This window comes from Panthera uncia, chromosome B4, assembly GCF_023721935.1.
Source record: "Panthera uncia isolate 11264 chromosome B4, Puncia_PCG_1.0, whole genome shotgun sequence".
Taxonomy (NCBI): Eukaryota; Metazoa; Chordata; class Mammalia; order Carnivora; family Felidae; genus Panthera; species Panthera uncia.
In genome coordinates this window covers 64,782,663-64,808,360 of record NC_064809.1, presented here as the reverse complement: position 1 = coordinate 64,808,360, position 25,698 = coordinate 64,782,663, and the positions used below count along the sequence as shown (strand labels likewise).

Here is a 25,698-nt window from a genome sequence, read left to right as displayed (position 1 = left end):
CTAATGCTTTGTATTGCCAGTCTTTTTAATGTTCCATTCTGGTTAATGTGCAAAGATATCTTGTTTGGATTTTAACTTCCTGCTAATTAATGTGGCTGAGCACCGTTTGTCAGGCCTCATGCCCATTTGGCTATCTGTTATGAAGTACATGTTTGTTGTTTTTCCCATTTTCTTGTTGATTTTTAGGAGTTATTTATATCATTGGGATAGGAATTTTTGTTGCGAATATGTCTTGCGAATGTCTTCTTTCCTTTTGCAGCATGATTTTTTACTCTCTGAACTGTATTTTGATGAATAGTCCTTAATTTAGGTCAACATAGCAGTCTATTCCTTTATGAGCTATGCTTTTGTTCTGTTAGAGGAAACTTTCTTATTTGAAGACCATGATGATGTTCCCCAGTGTTATAATTCTAGAAGTTTTATTGTTTTAACTTTTATATTTAGATTTACAATTTCTCTGGGATTAATTTTTGGGTATGGTTTGAGGTAAAATTTACATTGATTCCATATGGTATCTAATTGACCCAGGAACATTTATTGAAGAAGTTTCCTTTCTCCACTGCACAATCATATTACCATTATCATAAATGAAATGACTGTATACATGATGGCCTTGTTAGGATTCTGTTGTGGTATACTCTGTTTAATAACTGTTTTCATAACTAAATCTGGTTGTTTGTGCTTTTTTTTTTCCCTTCAAGATTTTCTAGGCCAAAGATTAGCATTTTTTCTTTTTTTTTCCTTGTAAAGGACCAGATGTAAATAAGGGCTGCATAAATATTTTAGGCTAGGTGGCCCTATGATCTCTCTGGCCATTGTAGCATGAGAACAGCCATGGACAATACATGAATGCTTTATCATGACTTTGCTCCAAAGAATCTTAATTTATTCAGCAGTCAGCAGGCCAGATTTGGCTCAGGGGCTGTAATTTTCTGAATCCTGTTCTAGGATAGTCTTAGGTTTTTACTTTACCACAGAAATTTTGGAATTATTTGCCAGTTTACACACATACATATGCACATATGAGATCTGAGATTGTGTTGAAACTGTAGATCAATTTCAGAGAATTGAAATATGTGAAATAGTATGCCTTACGATCTGTGAATATGGATACCCCTCTATTTAAGTTGTCATTAGTTTCTTTTAATATGTGGTAATTTTTTATGTAGAGCTCTTGCACATCTTTAGTTTGATTTTCCTTTAGTGATTTGATATTTTTATTGTAATGTAACTCATCATTTTTCCTTTTTATTTTTTATTGTGATATAGAAAATATAATTTAGCTTTTGGATAATAACTCTGAAGTGACCTTGCTCAACTTACTAAGAATAGTTTGTGGATTTTTAAAAATTTTCTGCATAAATTATGCTGATCTACACATTAGAATTTTATTTTTTCCTATCTAATCATGATATTTATTGCACTGACAAGTACTTTTTGTACAGTGTTGAATAAAGGTGGTGATAGGAAGCATCCTTGTTTTGTTCCTGATCTTAAGGGTAAAGTTTTCAGGTATGCATCTATTGAGAGGATTATGTTATTGTTCTTTATTTTGTCAATGTGGTGAATTACATGTTTGGTTTTCAGTTAAATATATTTATGGAATAAAACCAACTGATTATGATGTGTTTCCTTTTAGATATATTGCTTGCTATGCTTTGCTAATATTTATTAGAATTTTGAATTTATGTGTGATATTGATCTATAAATTTCCTTTCTTGTCATAGACTTCAAAAGTTTATTTAGTTTTGAGAGGGGAGGAGGGAAGACAGAGAGAGGGCAGAGGATCCAAAACGGGCTCCACGCTGGAGCAGCAAGCTTGATGCCAGACTTGAACTCACAAACTGCGAGACCATGACCTGAGCTGAAGTCAGACACACTGCCGACTAAACCACCCAGGCGCCCCTCTTGTGATAGACTTTAGAGTTTGTTATTTACGCTTAGCCAAGTCTCATTAATTTACTTGAAAGTATTTCCACTTTTTCTGTTCTCTGAAAGAATATATGAAAGGTTAATCTTATACTTAAATTAAATGTTTGGAAAAATTTGCTGCTAAAGCATTCTTAGCCTGGATATTTCTTTGTGGGGTATTTTAATTCCAGATTCATTTCCTTACTTACATATATGTTTACCCAAGATATTAATTTCCTCATCTGTCAATTTTGTGTGCTATGTTTTTCCAAGAATTTGTTTTGCTCAAATTCTTAAACTCATTGGTGTAAAGTTTTTTATAATATACTTTTATGATGTGCTTAATTTCTGTGTATTCTATAATGATGCCCTTTTTACTTTCTGATTTTGATAATTTGTATTTTCCCTCTTATTTTCCCCTTGATGCATCTTGGTAGAGGTTTATCAACTTTATTAGTCTTCTCAAAGAGTCAATATTTGCCTTTATTGGTTATTTAATTTATTGTTTTAAGTTTATTAATTATTGCAATTATCTTTGTTACTCTCCTCACATTGTTGGGGGTTTAATTTGCTGGTCTGTTTCTAAATTCTTCAAGTAGATAACAATATTTATTTTTAGTCATTTTTCTTTTCTACTATATGCAGTTTAAAAAAATTAATGTTTAATTAGTTTTGAGAAAGAGAGACAGAGTGAGAAGAGGGGCGGGGCAGAGAGAGAGGGAGACACAGAATACGAAGCAGGTTCCAGATTCTGAGCTACCAGCACAGAGCCCTATGTGGGGATCGAACCCATGAGCTGTGAGGTTATGACCTGAGTAGAAGACCAATGCCCAACCGATCATGCCACCCAGGCTCCCCTCAACTGTATGCATTTTAGGCTACATTTTTTTTAATAAGAAGCTTTATATCCAGCAAGTTTGATACGTTGTACTTTTGTTAGCTTTCAGATTCAAACTATTGTTTTTTTAAATTTTGAAACTATCTTTAAAAGTTTTTTGGAAACTATCTTATATTTACAGAAAAATAGCAAATATATAAAGAATTTTTTTCCTTTAAACCATTTGAGAATAACTTGCCAATATGATGACCTACAGCACTTGAATACTTTATTGCACAAAGGATGTTCTCCTACATAGGCATAATATAATACTGAGACTTAAGGAATTGACATTGACACATTTCTGCCACCAAATCCTAAGACCCCATTCAGTTCTCACCAGTTGTCTCAATAATACATTTTAGAGCAGACAGATTCCATTCAGAATTATGTGTTGCCTTAGTTGTCATTTTTTTAGGTCTCTTTTGATCTGGAATACTTACTCAGTCTTTCCTTAACTTTGATGACCTTGACACTTTTGAAAATGGAATGTCAGCTACTGTATAGAATTTCTCTCATTTTGATTTTGTGTGATATTTTCCTTCATGATGCGACCTTGGATGAAATCACAGAGGTGATACTCCGTCGCTCTTCTTGTATCCCATCTGGTGGCACAGGATTAGGATTTGTCCCAGTTTGGGTTAGGTTATTTTTGATTACTTGATTAAAGTGATGTCTGCTAGCCTTCTCTACCAAAAAGTTACTTTTCTTTTTTGTAGTTAATACTTATTTTGGGAGGAGACTCTGGGAATTATGTTGGGAAGGTAGTTAATGAGTGTGTGGTGAGATACTTTTTAAGAGTATATAAATATCTCCTTCCTCATTAAACTTTTAATTTATTCATTGATTTTATAAGTGTGGATTCATGGCTTCCTCTTTTATTCAATGGAGTTTTATATGTTATACCGTTTATTTTGGGGTTCAAATTTTCATAAATTTGCTAAATGGAAGCACCTTCAAGTTGGCTTCTGTATGTTTTAAAAATGTGCCTTGTCATTCTTTTTTAGCAGTTCCTTCCTTCCTGAGACAAGATGTCTAGGGCTTTTACTCTTTCTCTGGAAATATTTCTTAAATTCTACTTCACACGATATTTGAATAGTTAATCTGGCTCTCTTTTCTTTAAAGTTTGCATAGTTTGTCTTTTTTTTCCCAAGACTTACTTTCAATTTTCTCATGTTTTTGTATTTATAGTGTGTTACCTGTAAGCAGCTGACACTTGGGCTTAAAAATAAATCTACATCAATAATATTTATCTTATTTGAAGTGTTTAGGTTATTTACAGTTAATGGGATTGCCAATATGTTTCAGTTTAAACCTACCATTTAGCTATTTTTTTAACTTTTAAAAATTTTATTCATATGTTTTAAATTCTTTATCTCTCATTTCTTTTCTTCTTTGGATTTGACTAAATAATTTTTTTAGCATTACATATTTTTTCCTTATATTAGCTTGTTAGTTTTACTTTCTTTTACTATTTTTAGGAGTTACCCTAAAGATTTCAACATACCTATGACAATTTCTTTTTTTTTTTTTTTTTTTAATTTTTTTTTCAACGTTTTTTATTTATTTTTGGGACAGAGAGAGACAGAGCATGAACGGGGGAGGGGCAGAGAGAGGGAGACACAGAATCGGAAACAGGCTCCAGGCTCCGAGCCATCAGCCCAGAGCCTGACGCGGGGCTCGAACTCACGGACCGCGAGATCGTGACCTGGCTGAAGTCGGACGCTTAACCGACTGCGCCACCCAGGCGCCCCTGACAATTTCTTGATATTTTAGAATCCGATAAATTAGTTTTGTCACAACTTTCCAGAAAATACTTAGTCCCAAAACACTTTAATATATAATGTGTGTGTGTGTGTATATATATATGTGTGTGTGTATATATATATATATGTATATATATATATTTGTGTATATATATACATTATGTATATATATACACAAATATATATGTGTGTATATATATACTATATATATATATAATGTAAACACACAAGATAGTTTATTATTATTTTATATCATCAATATTCTTTTTTATTCTACATATATTTACTCTACTAGGTGCTTTTCATTTCTTCGTGCATTTGAAGGTTTCCTTCAAGCATCATTTTTTAAAAAAAAATTTTTTTTTTTAATGTTTATTTATTTTTGAGACAGAGAGAGACAGAGTATGAACGGGAGAGGGTCAGAGAGAGGGAGACACAGAATCTGAAACAGGCTCCAGGCTCTGAGCTGTCAGCACAGGGCCCGACGCGGGGCTCGAACTCACGGACCGCGAGATCATGACCTGAGCCGAAGTCGGCCCCGTAACCGACTGAGCCATCCAGGCGCCCCTCAAACATCATTTTAATTTCATATGAAGAATTCCCTTTAAAATTTATGTTGGTGCAATTTTGCAGTTGTGTTGTCAGTAATTGTCTCAATGACTACTCTTGTAGAGGGATGTCCTTATTTTGCATTCACTTTTCTCTGTTACTTTATTGGAAACAAATACAAAAAGCAATGCAAAAAATGAAAACCTTGGTGAATTATTAGAAGGCAAACACCCATGTAACCATTAACAAGGTCAAGAAATAGAACTTTGTCGGCACCTCAGAATTTTTTTCCATGAACTTTCCCAATCAGAGTACTCTGTTTTTAAAGAGTAATGGTGAGTGTGTTTATGGTTTTTTTATTCAAGTGTGCACTTCTCAACATTACAGTTTGGTCTTGCACATTTCAAAAAATGGTATGTATTTTCTGTGTCTTTTAGTGTACAGCTTTCCCTCCATTCCTTTGTTTTTCTTACAACTTATCTGTTACAGAAACTAGACCATTTGACCTATAGTTCCACAGTCAGGATCTTTTTGACTATATGCTTATGGTGCAGTGCAGTTCATGGGTTTTGTTTTTTATTTTTTGTTTTTCTTTTTTTTTTTTTTTTTTTTGTATTTCTACAATTTAACAGATTATGTCAGAAAGTTGATCAGACATGGGTTCAGTTCCTTTAGCAAATTTGTAGGTGATGGCGTGAACTTTCAGTAGGAAGCAAATGATGTCTTGTTTTTGGTCTTTTTTGATGTTAGCACCCATTGATTCTTAGTGCTTGATTTTTGTTCTTTTTCTACTTGTTAGTTGGAGTGATGTTGTATTCTATTAACATTAGCAGATCATATTGACATTGCATACTTTATTTTCTCCCTTTTAGCCCTAAATTAGTCTTAGTTCTATAAGTAGTGCTCACCACCACTCCGTATGTCAATATCTCTGTAGTAATTTTGGTTATCTAAAGCTCATTCTCTAATAGATTCTTTGGAAGAGCTCATGGGAACAATATTTATTATTCTTTTTTGTGTGTCAACAACAATTTGTATGCTTTGAATATACAGAACATAAAATTTTTTATTACATTTTCTTTCCTTAAGTATATTAAATGTTACTCATTTTCTTTTGTCATAAAGCATTTCTGTCAAAAATTCTAAAGAAAAACTAATTTTGTCTTTCTTTAAGCCACATGCTAATGAATTAGAGTTTTTTATACTTGTCTGTTCCTTGCTATGATTTTCCTCTTTGTGGGCTTCTCTTATTTTATGATAGGCCCACTTTGCCTCTGTTCAGTATTTGTTACTTTCTTCTCATTTTCTTTTTTTCCCATTTCTTTTTGATTCTTAAAAACAAAAATATTTTTTTTCCAATTTCTGTTAAGGCTTTATCTATTGTGATGACTCTTGGGTCCTTACTAGTTTATTCCGTTTCTAAAATGCTGTTTTCTTTATTTTATCTTTATTTCCTCTTTGATTTATATCACCTCCTTTCTCAGTACCACTAATTCTGGTTTACACAATTCTTTTAGGACTGTATGTGTTTTAGCTCTGTTTGAAATACTACATTATAGTTTTGGTTTGGTTTTTGATGATATCTTTTGGCATACTTTCATTTCCTGTAGAGATATTTATTCTGCTCTCTAATCTCTCTCTCTCTTTTTTAATGATAACATTGTAATTGAGCCTTGACACCTTTAATTTTCTTGAAATTTTAAAGAAACCTGGGTTCAGATAGCCCTTCTAACTTCACTAGGGTCCTACTTCTGTTCAGTTGTGCAGTCTTCAAAAGTATGGCTCATTGTTGCTGAGATTTCCTGGCTTTGCTTCTCTCTCCATTTTTATGTGGACTTGCTCTTTTCTGTGTCACTGCTTGTTCCAGATAAAAGTTGGGATCATGTTAATTAACTTCTTTTCTCCAGCATTGGGCCTTTCAGCACTAGGATACCCTTGCATCTCTGCAATAACATCCAACAATACATTTGTGTATTTGTCTACCATTTCTGGTTCTCCACTCGAATGCTGGTCTGTTTTAAGTGACTCCATTAGAGCTGGAAGCATGTCTTCATGCCTGATAATAATTGCTGAATATCATATAAGAACAATTAGAGATATACTTGAGGTGTTGGATGATTTTTTGTTTCTCCAGAGTTGGTTTACTTTTCTCTGGGGAGATAACTAGACTAGGAAAAATTTATTTTAATTCAATATTAGATTTGATTCACTCTGAGCTGAGATTCATTCTTCTTCAGGGTTTCTCTTCTGATTCATCCTTATTCCTTGGTGCAGCCTCTTGGAGCCCCAACTCAAAGCCTTTGTTACCTTATTTAAAAAAAACACTTAGGGGCGCCTGGGTGGCTCAGTCGGTTAAGTGGCCGACTTTGGCTCAGGTCATGATCTCGTGGTCTGTGAGTTCGAGCCCCGCATTGGGCTTTGTGCTGACAGCTCAGAGCCTGGAGCCTGTTTCAATTCTGTGTCTCCCTCTCTCTGACCCTCCCCTGTTCATGCTCTGTCTCTCTCTGTGTCAAAAAATAAATAAACGTTAAAAAAAAAATTAAAAAAAAAAAACAAAAAAAACCCACTTAAACATGTGGAAAGAAAGCATGAACAGGCATATAACCCCTTTGGAGATTTTTAAAAACTCCATTGTCTCCCCTAGTTTGATGAGATTGCTGAAATCAGTTTGGTTGGTGTCTTTTCCAAATACAGGGCCCCTCTTTTGGCATCTCTTTTCTCTGGGTTTTTGGTTCCATGTGTATAATTTTTTATCAGCTCTCTGCTGCCTCCAAAAAGATTATTTTAATATTTTGTCTGATTTCTTTAGCTGTTCTCAGTGGAAAAGTTAGTCTTAAGCAACCTAATTTGCCATTGGCAGAAGCAAAAGTTTGTTCTGATCACTTTTGAAAATAATGAAATGAAAATAATTCCCAGACTTAGCTTTGCAGTGTTTCTGTTTTCTTGCTAAGTTCTCAAAAAAAATAAAGTGAATAAAACTCACAAAAACAAACACACTGAGAATTTAAGAATTTCAGCATTGAAACCATGCTTGAAAGTCTATCTTACAGAATAGTTTTAGGAAGAAGAGAAAATTAAAACATAGGAATTATTCCTTTGGAGGATTTTTGAGATAATGATCAAAAATCATTGATCATTATACTTAGTTTTGAGTATATAAAATTATATATACTAATATATATATATAGTATATATATATTAGTAATATATATTAGTATATACTTAGTTTTGAGTATATGAAATTAATAATTGTCTACTTTCTAATGAATGTGAATAAACAACATTTATTGTACATCTGTGTGTAGAACTGCTTTTAAATATTCAAAGACTTCAGGGTTAGTGTGAATACATTTTCAAGTTTATTTTCAATTGAATTTAGGTAATAACCTAACTCAGACAATCTAATTTAAAATAATTGGGTATATTAAAATAATAATCTACTCAATTCATTTAAAAATATTTGCCTCATAAATGAAAATTTAACTGATAATATGATAAAAATTAACCCATATTTCCCAATAAGGGCCTCTCAGATAAATTGAGTCCATTTTTTTTTCTCTTCAGATGGTAAAACATGTCACTAATCACAGAATTAATGGCAAGCAATGACATGGTTATCAGTTTCTTGAAATACTGTAATTTTTTAGAGTATGATTTCATCTTAAAATGTTTTAACTAAGGTTTTAAAGTACTATAATTTAAAAATTGATGGAGTTAATGTCCTTTCTGTATTTTATGTGTAACCATTATAGAGAGGTGATCAGGGTGTCTTTTTTTCTTGTTGTTGGCTAATGATTTATGTTCATTCCTAAAATCAGAAGATCCTAAAAAGTGAATAAAAGCCACGTATGTGTAATATACTTTTTTAACCAAGAATATTTTCTCTGTGTGTTTATTTACTTTCTTATCTACATCTATAACTACATCTCAATGATGTATAATAATGTAAGACCTAGATAAAGCCTTCAGATTTCCTACTTGTCTTTTTATACTTACGTGACTTTCAGATCTTTGATCTGTTAAAAAAGAAGAGAAAAGAAAAGAAAAGGAAAGGAAAGAAAAGTCTTGTATGATGAGATACACAAGAAGACTATATCTCTTTCCATCAGAGGAAGAGGTCCATGGATTTTCTGGTAATCCAAGTGTTTAACGTACAAGAGGAAATGGATACAAATGGTAGTAGTGTGTGTGTGTGTGTGTGTGTGTGTGTGTGTGTGTGTGTTGTATACTTTATGCAGGGTGGATATGTATAGTCCTAAACTGAGCTTTTTAAATTGAATTTATCTTAATAGTCTCTTTGCAATACTCAGTTTCTCTAGTCTTCCTGTCTGCTTTCTGGAGACTATGCTCTGTATATCACCACCACTGAGATTTAATTCTAATCTAGTAACCAAATTACAGTTGTGCACTAGTCCAGATGACCTTTTTCCTTCATCACTTTTATTTGACAAATGAACATGAACTAGGTGGCTGTTTTGGACCTTCACAATATATTAAATCTTCCTGAACATTTTTCTCAAAACAAAGGTCACCTGCTTGGTGCCATAAATAGATGAATGTTCTTCTGATACTCCTCCCTTGAAGCATTTTAACAATTAGCTGATTTAGAAATCAGGAGTACTTCCAGTCTATCATTTTCTGCAGGATTTGTTCCTAAATTGGAAAAGTAGGTATTTATCTGATTAGCTCAAGCATAAAACAAAGGAAAACTTTTCAAAAACTTGTGTTTTTTTTTTTTTTTGGTTAAAGTTTTACAAGAAACAATGTTTTATCTTCCAACAAAATTAAGTTTACCTACTTTTTTCAAATGACTGAAAACTTTCACACTTGCAGAGGAAAATAACATTTTTTCTCACATTTTCCTAATTATAAGGTGATGAAACTTAATACTGTATAATTATGTAAAAGTGCTTGACTGTCTCGTGTTTGGGTATGTTCATTGTTCCAGACGGTATTGTAGTCAAGTTTGCAGGTACTTCTGGCAATCTAGGGTAGTTGATACTCAGAAAAAGACTTTTTATTCATTTATTTTTATATTAAAATATTTTTAATGTTTATTTATTTTTGAGAGAGAGAGACAGCGCAAGTCGGGGAGGGACAGAGAGAGTCTGAGATACAGAATCCAAAGCAGGCTTCAGGCTCTGAGCTGTCAGCAGAGAGCCTGAAGCAGGGCTGGAACTCGAACTGTGAGATGATGACCTGAGCCAAAACTGGACACTTAACTGACTGAGCCACCCACGCACCCCAGAAAAAGACTTTTTATTTATTTCTTAAAAAAAATTTTAGATGTTTTTATTTATTTTTGAGACAGAGAGAGACAGAGCATGAGCAAGGGAGGGGCAGAGAGAGAGGGAGATGCAGAATCTGAAGCAGGCTCCAGGCTCTGAGCTGTCAGCACAGAACCCCATGCGGGGCTCGAACTCATGGACTGTGAGATCATGACCTGAGCGGAAGTCGGACGCTTAACCGACTGAGCCACCCAGGCACCCCAAGAAAAAGACTTTTTAGAATATAACTTTCAATTCTTTCAAATGTAGCTATTTCCTGGGGTATACCATCAATAAATGTTATTAATAATTGTCTTTCCTCCAAGTTTTATTTTTATTATTTATTTATTTTTAAAAATTTTATATATTTATTTTGAGAGTGAGTACATATGCAATCAGGGCAGGGACAGACAGAGAGGAAGACAGAGAGACTCCCAAGCAGGCTCCATACTGTCACTGGGGAGCCTGTCACAGGGCTCAGACTCAGGAACCTTGAAATAATGACCTGAGCCAAAATTGAGTCTGACGCTTAACCGACTAAGCCACCTAGGCACTCCTTTCCTCAGCATTTTAATCCTTTCTGATCTGCATAGAATTATATGTGAATATACATTTTCCAAGGAATTAGAAATTTCTTATTTAGTAGTATAAGGCATTAGCTGAGACAAATTAGGTTTCGAGTCAAAAAGATTAATCACTTAGTTGATAGCTAATATATTCCAGCCTCTGGGAAAGAACTAATATATTTCCATGAGCTAAACCAGTCATAATGTATCTGTGATTTCTTATTATTGCCAGTTTTCACTTTTCATAGTAGAATGAATTAAAAAAAAACAAGAACATTGCTTAAAAGTTTTATGCTTCTGATTTTAAAAGTAAGACATAGTCATTGCAAGAAATTAGGAAAACCCAGAAATGCATAATAAAAAAAAAACAATTGGATGATAATTTCTACATTCTTGTATACCTTCCTCTATTTTCATTTCTATCAACATAAACATATATTTATAAAAAAATTTTTGCTGTTTATTTTTGAGAGAGACAGAGACAGAATGCGAGTGGGTTGGGGCAGAGAGAGAGGGAGGCACAGAATCTGAAGCAGGCTGCAGGCTCCAAGCTGTCAGCACAGAGCCTGACGTGGGGCTCGAACTCATGCGCTGTGAGATCATGACCTGAATGGAAGTCGGACACTCAACCGACTGAGCCACCCAGGTGCCCCAACATAAACATATTTTAATCAAAATTGGTATTATACTGTAAGTTATCCTTGATTCTTCTTTCTTTGAATAATATATTATAAATCTCCTTTAGTTAATCATTTGTTCAATTTTGTATAGGTGTAAGTAAAACAGGTATGCATGTCTTGTGCCTTCATGAAGCATACTGTCTAGTGAGGGGACTCTAAAACAAAAGTATAATTACAAAATACAAGTTTTATGGAAGAATAAACAGGTGCTATGAAGGAGAATAATTTTAGTGGTAAGGGACCAGCATTACTGTATTTAGAGCCAGAATGCTGACATTTAAAGAGAGGCTTAAGGGATGAAAAAAGTCAACCATGCGAGAGTGGGGTTAAGAGCATGCCAGGAAGAAGAAATAACAGGTGCAAAGGCTATAGGAGAGAAAGGATTTGGTGAGTAGAGGGATCTAAAAGGCCAACAGGCTTGGATAAAGAGGAAGGGGAGATACTGGCCCATGATGAAGTTCATGAGGTAGACAAGGGTCAGTCCTACAGACAAAAGAGAAGAGGTTTAATTAGAAGTATTATGGGAAGCCATTAAAGACTTTTTGGGTGGTGAAATTGCATACCTGTGTTTACATGTTTTTAAAAGATTATTTTGGATGTGATATGGGGGGAAGAATTGGAGGGAGAGCAAGAGTTCACAAAGATGTGAGTTAGGAGGCCCTTGAGGTGGTCCATGAGAAAGATGAAAAGTTGGAATTAAGCTGTTGACAGGAGATATGGAGAGAGGTAGACAGCTGTGAGGTGTGTTTTGGGGTTGGAATTGACAGCTTATGAGGTGGTGATGAGTAGGAGTCAGTGGGTTAAAGACAAGGAGTTAAGAAGGATGACTCTCATTTATGGCCCGAGTAACTGAGTGGATGATGATGTCATTTACTGACAAGGGGTAGACTTGGTAAGGACCAAGATTGGGTATGGTTGTGATATAAAAAAGTCTTTAAAGTCAGGTGATAATTCTGAGGGACACGTTAGACAACCACATGTATAAGCCAAGAAGGCAGTTGTGTGCATGAGTATACTCAGAGGTGAGTCTGGGCTGATGCTTGCATTTGGAAGTTACCATCATGTAGATGGGATTTAAAACCAAAGGAGCAGATAAAATCATCTAACAGAAGAGTGAATATAGACAAATAAAGAGGCCTAGAAGTGTGCTCTGACAACTAGAGATTGCATGGCTGAGAATCTAGGAAGGAAGAGAAATGGGAGTGTGGTGTAAAAAGCTAGAAAAGACTGCTTCAGAAAGGAAAGTGTGGACAGCAGTGTCCCATGGTGCTAGCAATCTAGTGTGAGAAGGGTCAGAGTGACCACTAGATTTCACAGTGTGAAGGTTACCGGTGAGGTCATCAGAAGCAATTTCAGGGCTTTGTGTTGACTAGCTAAAAATTTAATGGCTACGTTATTAATCTTCACTTGAGATAGCAGAGTATATGCAGTTACCTGTAATGCTGACAAGCCAGTGGTCCCTAGGAAACAAGCTTATGGGATGGCTCAGGCCCTGGGAAATTGTTGGCTTTAACTCCGGGGCTCGCACTTGGAAATTGCACTCTCTTTTCTTCCCTCTGAGTGTGAGTTTGGGTTAAAATCCACTAGAGGGTTTTGGGTGCTAAGGAGTATGGATACTGGTTGGGTTTCTATCTGAGAGTGTTGGACGTTTGTTTGGTGCTCTCTTCTTTGGTCTGGGGAGCTTCCAGGCAACAGAAAGGCTGGGAGGGCCCAGCCTGTGTCTGCTTCAGAATTAAACTTCTTGACTTCTGTACTTCTCTTATGGGGTGTGTGGGCACTGCCAGCACATGGTTACTTGGTACATGTTCTTATTCCCACTTTTTAAAAATTAGAAAACCCTGGATAGGCTCATTGTTGGATCTTCTCAGGGCATCACATGTTTTATTCTGAAATAGAAGAGGGTCTTAGAAAGAATGTAGATATTGTAGCCAAAGTGAATGTAGATTTTGTAGCCCAAAGTTGGGACCCTTTGCCTCAATGTTCTCATCTTTAAAATGGGCTAATAATACCTACCTTTCATGGTTAAAGTAATGTGTAAAAAGTACTTGGAACAAAGTAAATACTCAATAAATGGTGACTGTTATTATTATTGTTCAAAGTAAATGTTCAATATTTTGGACATACTGAATTAGTTACTTGGGTTGTGGTTTACCTGTATGATATTGGTCCATGATTTAAAAAAATTGTCAGATACATAAAACTAGTTCTTTTGGGGGTAATTAGTTAGCAATAGCCATAGTAAATCCTTTGTCATCAATATTTTGTACCATAGTTTTATCATCAAAATTTATGTAAACATGACCTTCACTTTTTACTGGATTATCACAGTTCTCTTATTCCTATTAAAAAATCGTATTTCCATGAACTTTAATAAAAACTGGTTCTCTGATAAAATGACATGCATAATGCTGTTCACAAAGGTTTAAATTCCCTTATTAGAATTCCATGGGAGTGAGAGGGGAAGAATGTAAGCCAAATACAAAAAGATGTAAAATTTGAATATCGCTCTGTCTTTGGAAGCAGAGCCTGGTGGCCTTCCTTCACAGTTAGAGGAGGGACTAGAAAGTGTCTTTTCTTGTTTTCCACTTCCGCTAAGATGGAGAGACTTATGTTTTTAAGCAAAAGTGCAATTCACTAGCTTAAAACATGTAAGTGTCATAGGTCCTCATCTGGCTGTCTAGATGCCATAAGAATTAAAGCAAAGCCAAACAAAACTCAAATGATTAAAGTGTATATTAGATTATAAGAAAGTTCTCCCCAAAACATGGCTGATGAACTCTTTTGTGTGGAGAACTTCTGGAGTATGAATACTTGGACCCCTCCAGTTGTAAAAATATATGTTGCTTGGCCTAGTTTTACACTAGGTTAGGAAAAATAATCTGTGATACATTAAAATTAAAGGGAGAAATAACTTGTTTTGACTAGAATGAGATTTGGTTTTCAAGAGGGGAGGATGAGGAGGGAAGAAGGTGTTACAGCTTGTTATATGAATTTTCAGAAGCTGCTTTTCTAATAATGTGAATGAACTCAGTGCTCATTTTTTCTGATTTCCCTGAGTGAATAAGAGGGAATGATTTTGTCTCCAAAGACTTTTTGGTGGTACTTTATTTTATCAAGCCATTGGGATATTTTTTGCTTCTGTTTTCAAGGAACTGTATTACTACAAAGTAGTATACTGTAATAATCATGCAAGACTTGATTTTAACCTCTCTCTTTCTCTTTTTCTCTATAGTTTGGAAGGACTGAAGTAATTGATAATACTTTAAATCCTGATTTTGTAAGAAAATTTATCCTGGACTACTTTTTTGAGGAAAGGGAGAACCTTCGCTTTGACTTGTAAGTTCTGATCTAACTTGCATTAAAAAAAAAAATGATTGTTAAAGACAAATTGTGTAACATAAGGCTGGGTCTGGTTGTACTGAATACTAGATTACACTGGCAGGAAACCAGATTAATTCTATTTAGAATGTGTCCTGAGCACTGTCTCTAGCATTGCTTTACATTTTATAGGTTTTTGGCTATATATTTATTGAAAAATTAGTGAGCAATTTAACCATGTAGAAATGCTGCATGGTATATATGGACATTCTTTCAAACCATGTTAAGCCTCAGTGATTTCTTTTCAACCTCTGCATATATTCCAAGGTGATCTCATGTACTCCCATGTCCCCCAGATCTTTGTTTCTCTCAGCCATTTCTTCATATAGTATATGGATATCTGCCTTCCTTTTATCCCTTTGTGGCCTCATATTGCCAAGGCATAGGATTCTAGAGCCAGACTGCTTGATATTTTTAATATTCTTGTTATTTTGACACTAAATTAAGCAGATCAAAATATTATCGTCAAATTCAACTTCTTGTCCGCAGGGAATCTAGTGTCAGTTTGTAAGATGTTATTTGTTATTGAGTTTTTGTTTCACAGAGGTAAATTGTGGTCATTATTGAAACATCTGGATATTGTTAAAAGAAAACCTATTGAAAGGGAAAAGTATAACATATGCTATAGCATGTATTTAATAAATTTAAATGATTAAAGAGAGTTTATGAGCATTGCAACTATTTAAAAATATAAATGTCTTACTTTAAATAGCTGGAAACAATAAAATGTACCAGGCTGTCACAATGTATAGACTTTTTTTGATGAAAGCTATCATCTCTTATTTGAAAAAGTCATCATTTTCTTCTTAATGTAGAAAGTTGTTTACTGTTAACAGTCTTTCTTGTTGTCCCCTAAAATGTGTGCAGTAAAATAACCCACCATGCTTCTGTTTAAAAAAGGAGGATTTTATGCCAGGCCCTTTCCTTCAAGAGTTATAAGAGTTTTCACTCTTCATTATATTTATCAAACAAAATTTATTATGGCCTGTTTGGTTTTTATTTTATTGAAACCCCTTCTGAAATAATAAAAATCATACTTAAGAGAAAAAGTAGAATGTAATGGTTTCCTGACCATGTTTATCGTGGAGATTACTCACAGTGATATTATTTAAAAATGACATATAAATCATGTGAATGTGGTTTCGTTTTCTCATTGTTCACGGACTTCATAGCCATTGTTTTTAAGAATTCTCTTTCATATACCAGTGTGGTACTCCCTTAATTTTTTGCCCCTGGTTTTAGACTTAACTTTATCCCAAACCAGCCATTATTTCATGATTCTTGTTCTCTTTATTTCCCTTTCCCTCTCTCTCTTTCTTATTCATTTATATTGTTTTCTCTCATTTAAAAATAGTAAATATTGATTATAAATTTTAAATAATGTAGGCATTTAAAAGTGAAAGTTTTGGCGCTTGGGTGGCTCAGTCAGTTAAGCCTCCGACTTCGGCTCAGGTCATGATCTCATGGCTCCTGAGTTCAAATGCCCTGTCGGGCTCTGTGCTGACAACTCAGAGCCTGGAGCCTGCTTCACATTCTGTGTCTCCCTCTCTCTCTGCCCTCCCCCACGCGCACTCTGTCTCCTTCTCTCTCTCTCCCTCTCTCTCTCTCTCTCTCAAAAATAAACATGAAAAAAATTTTTTTAACATCAGAGTTTCTTGTTCTTCCAATACCAAAAAAAAAAAAGGCCCAAAAAACAAAAAATTCACAAATAACCAAAAATGTACATGACTCAATGTATATACTTGCATATGGGAATCTCAGTATTTTGAAAATCACAAATATTTTCCTATTACTTGCATTTTTCAGATACCTTTTTATGCCATTATGTGTGTGTGTGTGTGTGTGTGTGTGTGTGTGTTTCATTCATTTTATGCTGCATAATTTTCATTGTTTGAAAAAACACTATTTATTTAGCCAAACATTTACTGATGGATCCTTTGGCTGGTTCTATTTTTACTATTACATATAATCTTGCAGTGAGTATCCTATTGGGTAAATTTCTTATATATTTTTTTCATTTTCAGAATGTAAATTATTCAGAGTCAGATTTTAGGATGAAAAGATGTATGTGGTTTATATACACAATGGAGTACTACGTGGCAATGAGAAAGAATGAAATATGGCCCTTTGTAGCAACGTGGATGGAACTGGAGAGTGTGATGCTAAGTGAAATAAGCCATACAGAGAAAGACAGATGCCATATTTTTTCACTCTTATGTGGATCCTGAGAAACTTAACAGAAACCCATGGGGGAGGGGAAGGAAAAAAAAAAAAAGAGGTTAGAGTGGGAGAGAGCCAAAGCATAAGAGACTCTTAAAAACTGAGAACTGAGGGTTGATGGGGGGTGGGAGGGAGGGGAGGGTGGGTGATGGGTATTGAGGAGGGCATCTTTTGGGATGACCACTGGGTGTTGTATGGAAACCAATTTGACAATAAATTTCATATATTGAAAAAAAAAGATGTAGATAGGGGTACTCTTCATGCTAATCTTTGAGACCAACTTAGAAATCTTTTTTATGTTAATTTTTAAAACTTTTAAAAATTTAATAAAATTTAATTTATATTAATTTAATTTTTTATATTTTTATATGAATTTAAATTCATTTTAATTTCATTAAATTAAATTTCATTTTCATATTTTTCATTAAATTAATTTCATTTTCATATTTTATTTTAATTTAAATTCATATAAAAATAAATTTAATTTCTGTCTGTCTCATTGTTTCCCCTTTGTTTTATTTCTTAAAATTTACATATAAGTGAAATCACATGGTATTTGTCTTTCTCTGGTTATTTTGCTTAGCATTATACTCTCTAGCTCCATTGATGTCATTGCAAATGCCAAGGTTTCATTCTTTTTGATGGCTGAGTAATATTCCATTGCATATATACACCACATCTTCTTTAACCATTCATCAATTGATGGACACTAGGGCTCTTGTGTCCATCAATTAGCCAAATAGACATTTTGGCTATTGTAAATAATACTGCTATAAACGTAGGGGTGCATGTGTCCCTTTGAATTAGTATTCTTGTATTCTTTGGGTAAATACCCAGTAGTGCAATTGCTGGATCATGAGGTAGTTCTATTTTTGTCTTTTCTATACTGTTTACCATAGTGGCTGCACCAGTTTGCATTCCCACCATCAGTGCAAGAGGGTTCCTTATTCTCCATATCCTAACCAACCCCTGTTGTTTCTTGTATTGTTGATTTTAGCCATTCTGAGAGGTGTGAGGTGATAACTCATTGTAGTTTTGATTTGCATTTCCCTCATGGTGATGATGAACATCTTTTCATGTGTCTATTGGCCATCTATATGTCATCTTTGCAGAAATAACTGTTCATGTCTTCTCCCCATTTTTAAATTGAATTATTTGTTTTTTGGGTGTTGAGTATGATAGGTTCTTCATAGGTTTTGAATACTATCCTTTTATCAGGTATGTCATTTGCAATATCAGGTATGTCATTTCTCTCATTCCATAGGTTGCCTTTTAGTTTTGTTGATTATTTTCTTTGCTGTGCAGAAGCTTTTTTATTTTGATGTAGTTCCCATGGTTTATTTTTGCCTTGATCCTTGCCTTAGGAGACATACCTAGAAAGAAGTTGCTACGGCTGATGTCAAAGAAGTTACTGCCTGTGTTTTCTTCTAGGATTTTTATGGTTTCAGATTTCACATTTGGTCTTTCATCCATTTTGCATTTATTTTTGTGTGTGGTGTAAGACAGTGGTCCAATTTCATAGTTTTGCCTGTTGCTGTCCAGTTTTCCCAGCACCGTTTGTTGAGGAGACTTTTTCCCATTGCGTATTCTTGCATGAGTTGTAGAAGATTAATTGACCATATAATTGTGGGTTTATTTCTGGGTTTTCTATTCTGTTCTATTGATCTGTGTGTCTGTTTTTGTGCCAATAATAAACTGTTTTGATTACTACTGCTTTGTAATATAACTTGAAGTCCAGAACTGTGATGTGTCCAGCTTTCCTTTTCCTTTTCAGGATTGCTTTGGCTATTCAGGGTCTTTTCTGGTTCCATACAAATTTTAGGATTCTTTGTTCTAGTTCTGTGAAAAATGCTGTTTGTATTTTGATGTGGATTGCATTAAATCTATAGATTGCTTTGGGTAGTATGGGCATTTTAGCAATATTTGTTCTTCTAATCCATGAGCATGGCATATATTTCCATTTCTTTGTTTTGTCTTCTTTCATCAGTGTTTTATAGCTTACAGAGTACAGGTCTTTCACCTGTTTTGTTAGGTTTATTCCTAGGTATCTTATTATTTTTGGTGCAATTGTAAATGGGAATATTTCCTTAATTTCTTTTTTGGTTGCCTCACTGTTGGCCTATAGAAATGCAACAGATTTCTGTACATTGATTTTGTGTCCTGAGACTTTACTGAATTCGTTTATCAGTTCTAGCAGTTTTTGGTGAAGTCTTTCAGGTTTTCTGTATATAGTATCATTACATCTGCAAATAATGAAAGTTTCACTTCTTCCTTACCAATTGGGGTGCCTTTTATTTCTTTCTGTTCTCTGTTGTTGTGGCTAGGACTTCCAGTATTATATTGAATAGTAATGGTGAGAGTGGGCATCCCTGTCTTGTTCCTGACCTTAGAGGGAAAACTGAGAGATTTTCCCCATTAAGGATGGTGTTAACTGTGGGTTTTTCATATATGGCCTTTATTATGTTGAGGTATGTTCCCTCTAAGCTTACTTTGTTGAGGGTTTTTTTTTTTTATCAATAGTTTTTTATCAATAGTTTTTTATCAATACTTTTTTATCAGTACTTTGTCAAATACTTTTTCTGCGTCTATTGAAATGATCATATGGTCTTACCCTTTCTTTTATTGATGCAATTTATCAAATTGATCAATTTATGAATATTGAGCCACCCTTGCAACCCAGGCAAAAATCCCACTTGATCATGGTGGTTGATTTTTTTAATGTGTGGTTGGATTCAGTTTGCTAGTATTTTGTTGAGAATTTTTGCATCTGTGTTAATCAGGGATTTTGGCCTGTAGTTCTCTTTGTTGATGGTGTGATTATCTGGTTTTGATATCAGGATAATACTTGCCTCATAGAACAAATTTGGAATTTTACTGTTTTTTGGAATAGTTTGAGAAGAGTAGGTATTAATTCTTCTTTAAAGTTTGGTGGAATTTGCCTTTGAAGCCAAGATCCTATATACTTTGTTCTCTGAGCGCCTTGCCTATGTTTTAGCTCCAATTTTCAGAACCCATTTCTGTTTCATTTTGGTTGCTGTCTGCCAACAGGCTCCTGTCACCATCACAAGCAGCTGCTGCCAGGTGACTGTTTCACCACTGTACCCACTTGGCCCTGGCTTCTTAAGCCCGTGTCCTACTCAGCCTTTATCACTTATATCATAACTGTGGCTATTATAGAATGTCACAAGGGGAATGAAAAGAAAGGAAATAGTGCTTTCAAAAGGATGATAGCAATCAAATGTTTGTTAGAAGACGAATGAGCAAAAATTGAGAGCTGGGCTAGTCATTCTGGAGAGGAAACGAAGGTAAAGAATAATTTGCCTGTATGGAGGCTAACGATTGCATTCTCATCTCTACTGAAGATGAGGCTGTGGAAGCCAATGGGTTTTAAAACGTGTTGAGTGCAAGAAATGTAATTCCACTGAACTCAGTGCTGGTTAGTCTTCAAATATTATGCCTCTTTTAACAGATAGCATTTCAAAAATCACTCTGACAAACTAGTGAGTCCAAATGAGAATGTATTGTGGTAGGGAGGCACCTGATACTTATTTCATGTTTCTAAGCTTTCTTGGTATGCTTAGCATGGACAAGGAAAGGCTTAAAGGTAGGAAGAAGTTAGGGCATTGCTAGAACTTAACACACCTCTCTAGTATTTCATGATAAATGAATGACATTGTTCAACTTCACTGTATGTATTTCAGAGACTTCATAAAAGAAAGCAGGGCTCAATCTCATGACCTTGAGATCATGACCTGAACCAAAATCAAGAGTTGGACACTTAACTGAGTCACCCAGGCGCCCCTAGAACCATCTTATTTTGTTAATCATTATACTCTTCACTTTAAAACTTTAATCTCAAACTTCATAACTCTTCACTTCCTCTCCCATCAGTTGGAGCTATTTTCAGCTACTTGCGGGAGAGCAGAGGGTGGAAAAAGGAAAGGGTAGGTGAGCTGGGAGGCAGAGGTGTGGGTCTCTTATCTTCTGAAGAATCTAGACCTTAAAGGGGACAGATGTCACACATTCTACTTGTTCCTCAGCCCTCAGAAGGCACTTCCTAGGACTGTCAGCTGACATAGTTTTTAATGGCAGCCACAGGCTGGACTTGTAGGCAGTTTCTGTAGCTCAGCAGCGTCTGACTGGGGACTCAGATGCTATCTTTTTCTTCAGGCACCTCAGATTTAGGAGATCCCCTTCACTTGACTTTGGGGAATGGGACGAACCTCCCCTTGCCCCCACAAGGGGTAGGAAATAGCCTGTCACTTTATGAGTAAGTTGTGAAGAAAGGTCTGACTGGCACATCTGAGCTAAGCATATTAGCATCTTTTGTTTTTAGCTTTGGACCTTAGCTGGAATTCCAGAAGTACAGGAAAAACTCTAGTCAACATCTGTTACCTCTAATTGAAAGGTAATCTTTAGGATCAACCCAAATCGGTTACTGCCAATTCAGTAGCAGCTTCAAGTTTGCAAAATTAACATTAGTAAATTTAGGCAGTGGGATGTACCCTTGTAGGTGTAAACTACTTAACTTCCTGCTTGCCAATATGATCTTTCTTAATAAGAGTATGGCATTCAAACATGTAAACGCGCGCGCGCGCACACACACACACACACACACACACACACACACACTTTTAACTATTTAGGATGTGGGGTTTATGTCTGAGGGTAAGGACCAGAGTAGTCTTGATACTTTTAGAAAAGTTAGAAGGAAAAGTCCATTAAAGGAAAACTCACGATAATTTCAAATGCATTATAATCCAACATATTATCTAAAGCCATCAGAACTATGCTGCAAATTACATATTTTCAAGAGAGTAGCATTCAAAAAGCTTTGTTAAAGGCAATGAAAGAAGATTATATTTGAAGATACTTAAACTTTGTGATGAAAACAAACTCCTTTTCTTTTTGCTTCTTTTAGCACAACTGAACATACCATGTTATTTCTCCCCCGTCCACATTATACCCTTTATAGAAAACCGTTTCCATGACTGATTCTTGGGAAGGAACCAGCATAGTTATTTTTCACCTTTAATACTGCTGTAGTTGCTAATTTCAATTTTCTCTTAAAAAGTTGTCTTGAATAAGAAAAATTTCTTGAATAAGAATTTTTTTTTTTTTGGTGCTAACATCTGTAGGTTTTCAGTAGATGTTGGCAGTTTGCTGATTTAAAATTGTAGGTTACAGCTGTTCAGAGTTGATCGGAATGCCCTAATGTGAAGAAGAGTAATTTGTAATTCCTCCAAGGCAGGTATTTGCCTCATACAATTTGAAAGCCAATCTGTGGTAAACATTCTTAGCTGGGGAGTACGTGAACCTCTGCCCAGCATTGGTACACTCAGTGAACTCTGTTTCTTTGCCTTTTATTGATGGAGATGCTTTGTTTCTTTGTAAAAACATTCTTGTTTAGTGAGAGTGAAGGCTTTAATTAATCTTTAAAAAGGCAGTTAATTTTTGGTAGGAAGCTATGGACAAGGAATGTGAAAGGAGTATAATTTGGGAGAAACACTGGAGCCAGTGTTGAATAAGAAAAAAATATTTTCCTATTCAAGACTTCATTTATTTGAGGTTGTTATGACTGGTAGCAACCTTTCCATTTCTACAATTTCTTTAAAATGAGAGGTTAAGGTAATAGTGAGTGATGTTTTCCCAGGATCTTTCTAAGAAATCATTTATTTCCAGTACCAACTGGTCAAAATCAGGACCTAACGTAGTACTATATGAATGTATTTATCTTTCGTAAAATATTCGGTTTCCCTAAGTCCAGTGATTGGGGAAAAGTAATGTCTCCTTACTTTAGCCAAATTTCAAAGTCAACAGTAGCATTTAAAATATTAAATAGAAGTTAAAAGGTACACAAACGACAGCCTGTTCCCAGCACCTGCTTGCTTATTGATTGATTGACTGATTGATTGATTTTAAAAGATTTTATATTTTTAAGTAATCTCTACACCCAACATGGGTCTTGAACTCACAGCCCTGAGATTAAGAGTCGCACGTCTCACTGAGCCAGCCACGTGCCCTGAACCTGCTTATTTTTAAATGGTATCCAGAGGAGAGGAATTGCAGTTGTTAGGGAGTTTTAAACAGTTAGGATACTACTGATTCACACAAAAGAGAATGGTTTTTGTGTTTTGTTTTACTTTTCAAACTTTTTTTTTTAATGATAGTACAAAAGAGAAGTTTATAACTTTCTTATCAAGCAGCAGAATTAATGACTGAAAATATCAGGACTTCTACTTAGGTTGTGGAAATAAAAGGACCCAGAGATTGTGAATGCTACTATTGGCATATAGACTAAAGATTATAAGAAACTTCTTAATTTGCTAATTTTTCCCTACTGGTATATTTTTGGTTCATTATAATGTTACTTATTTTTTGGGAAAATACTGATATTTTTTCTGTAGCTCTCTATTTTGTGGAAATAATCTGAGTTTCATATTTTAATCTTTTAGGTATGATGTTGACTCAAAGAGCCCCAACCTGTCCAAACATGTAAGTTCACACTTTATGTTTTTAGGATGATTACATAATATAGACCGCAAAATCATAACATATGATTGGTATTTATGTTGATGCATTAATATTAAAGGTATATTCCCATAAGTTTTCATGTAATAATTGTCATAGAAAATAAATAACATTTTTAAAGGATCCTAGAATAGCATGTGAAGGAAATTCTTAAAGCAAAGGTACCTTTAGTGTGTGAAATGGATTAACCTTATTTATTTATATATTTTTAAAAGAAATTCTTTCAGTTCCCTGCAATGTTTGAAATTAATTCAGGTTGAGCAAGATGAAGCCCGTGTCATTTGGAGATGCTTCGCTTGTGCGAGAATGAGAAGTACTTGGGTGTAGGGCAGAGTGATTTGCCATTCTTCAGTCCTTGTGGCTCATTTGTTCAACCATATTTTCTAAGTGCCTCCTCATGCTGGCACCATGTCTGCTTCAGAGGGTACAGTATGAGCAAGATGGACATACAGAGTCTGTCCTCAAGTTCACTTACAGTCTCTTTTTTTTCTTTTTGGGTCCTGATCTTCCCTCCTTCTACCTATTCCTCTTTTCTCAAGAGCTCTACTCCCCAGGCCATAACTATTCCCTGGGGATGTTTTTAGGTTCAGGGGCAGCAAAGGCCTCAGAGCTAGGCAGATGCAGAGGTTGAGGTCTGGAGGGAGAGTTAGGTCAAACTAGCAGGAAGAGCTGAATGGGGGTGGAGGGGGTGCTGTTTGAGAACAGCATTCTGAAAGTTTAACCAGGTACCAAGTGGAATCTGAATACATGGATGTAGAATTGGCAGCCGTGTCAGAGTTGAGAGGTGGGAGGCTGGCTGGAGTCATGGTCATGCCCAGAGGGTCAGGCGGGTGAGATTTTTTTCACTTCTCCGTTGTTGTAGCCTACTGACTAGAACAGATGGATATGATTTCCAATGTAGTTTGGAGAGGAGGGATGTCTTAATTCAGAGAAGAGAAGACACATGAGAGGTAATCCCAAGCTAAGAGGTTGAGAGGCTGATTTGGGGAAACTAGGAAGCTGGGTATGGTGGTAAAAATCACAATTTACTGTTCCTTTCCTTCATTGTAAAGAAGCTATGATATTTATTTTTGTCATGAAGCAAAGAGCAGAATCGTTTGATGAAGGATTCAAAGAATAGTCTTTCTGATTGACTTTTCTACAAATTGAAAGCAAATACTGTAATAAGCTCATTCCTCCCCATAAGTAATGCTCATTACCATTGCCATGCTGTCTTCCTGCTCCTCATAAGACTCGGAGCATTGTGGCTGGATATTTAAATTTTATTTGCAAAGCTTTGTGTTGGAAGTTTTCCAAATTCCACTGGAAGAACCAGAAAAAGAATTCCATTTTCTAGTAAAAAATTTAGTTGCAAGGAAAGAAAATGCATTATATTTATTTCACATGTAGGTGGTTAATATTAAAGAGATTTAGAAGCATCTCATAAATGCGATGTGTAGCTTGTCCTTGTAGGAGCTACAGCCAAAAACAGACCTGGAGGGTTGGGATTGAGACAGCAATTTTCTCTATTTCTTTTTCTCTGAGGCTACATATTCTTTGCATTATGACTCTTCTCTGAGCTTCTGTTTCTCTCTGAAAACCAAGTTTCTCTGTTTATTCATCTTTGTGCATGTAGGAAAAATGAACTCCCTAAACTCTTGAGTGGACATAGGCTTTCAAGTGCCCATTCTCCCTGAATATAATTTCTATGTTTCTCAGTTCCAACTGCTTTTTAGAGGGCATGATAACTTGGCAGTTAAGGACTTTCCATAGGGTTGGATATTTTGAGGCTGAGTGTGAAGGGGGTAACACGTGGTCCTTACCCAAGTGGTGGCCTTGAATTCAGGGAGAGACTAGTATATGGGATAAGAAGGTACCTCGAACATGATATAACTATATTTTCGTTAAATAATCCATACTGAGGTATGTACCATAGAAGGCATGAATGTACATATCTTTTAAAATATTTTTTTT

General features: G+C 35.1%; 1 protein-coding gene across 1 annotated transcript in view; it reads left to right on the top strand.

Annotated features, from left to right (window-relative positions):
• The window catches only part of CPNE8 (copine 8), a 227,106-nt gene that overhangs the window by 42,163 nt on the left and 159,245 nt on the right, over positions 1-25,698 (top strand). The window contains exons 4-5 of the mRNA XM_049625275.1: positions 14,849-14,952; positions 23,670-23,709. Of these exons, the coding sequence (XP_049481232.1) occupies positions 14,849-14,952; positions 23,670-23,709 (144 nt within the window). The remainder of the gene's footprint in view (positions 1-14,848; positions 14,953-23,669; positions 23,710-25,698) is intronic.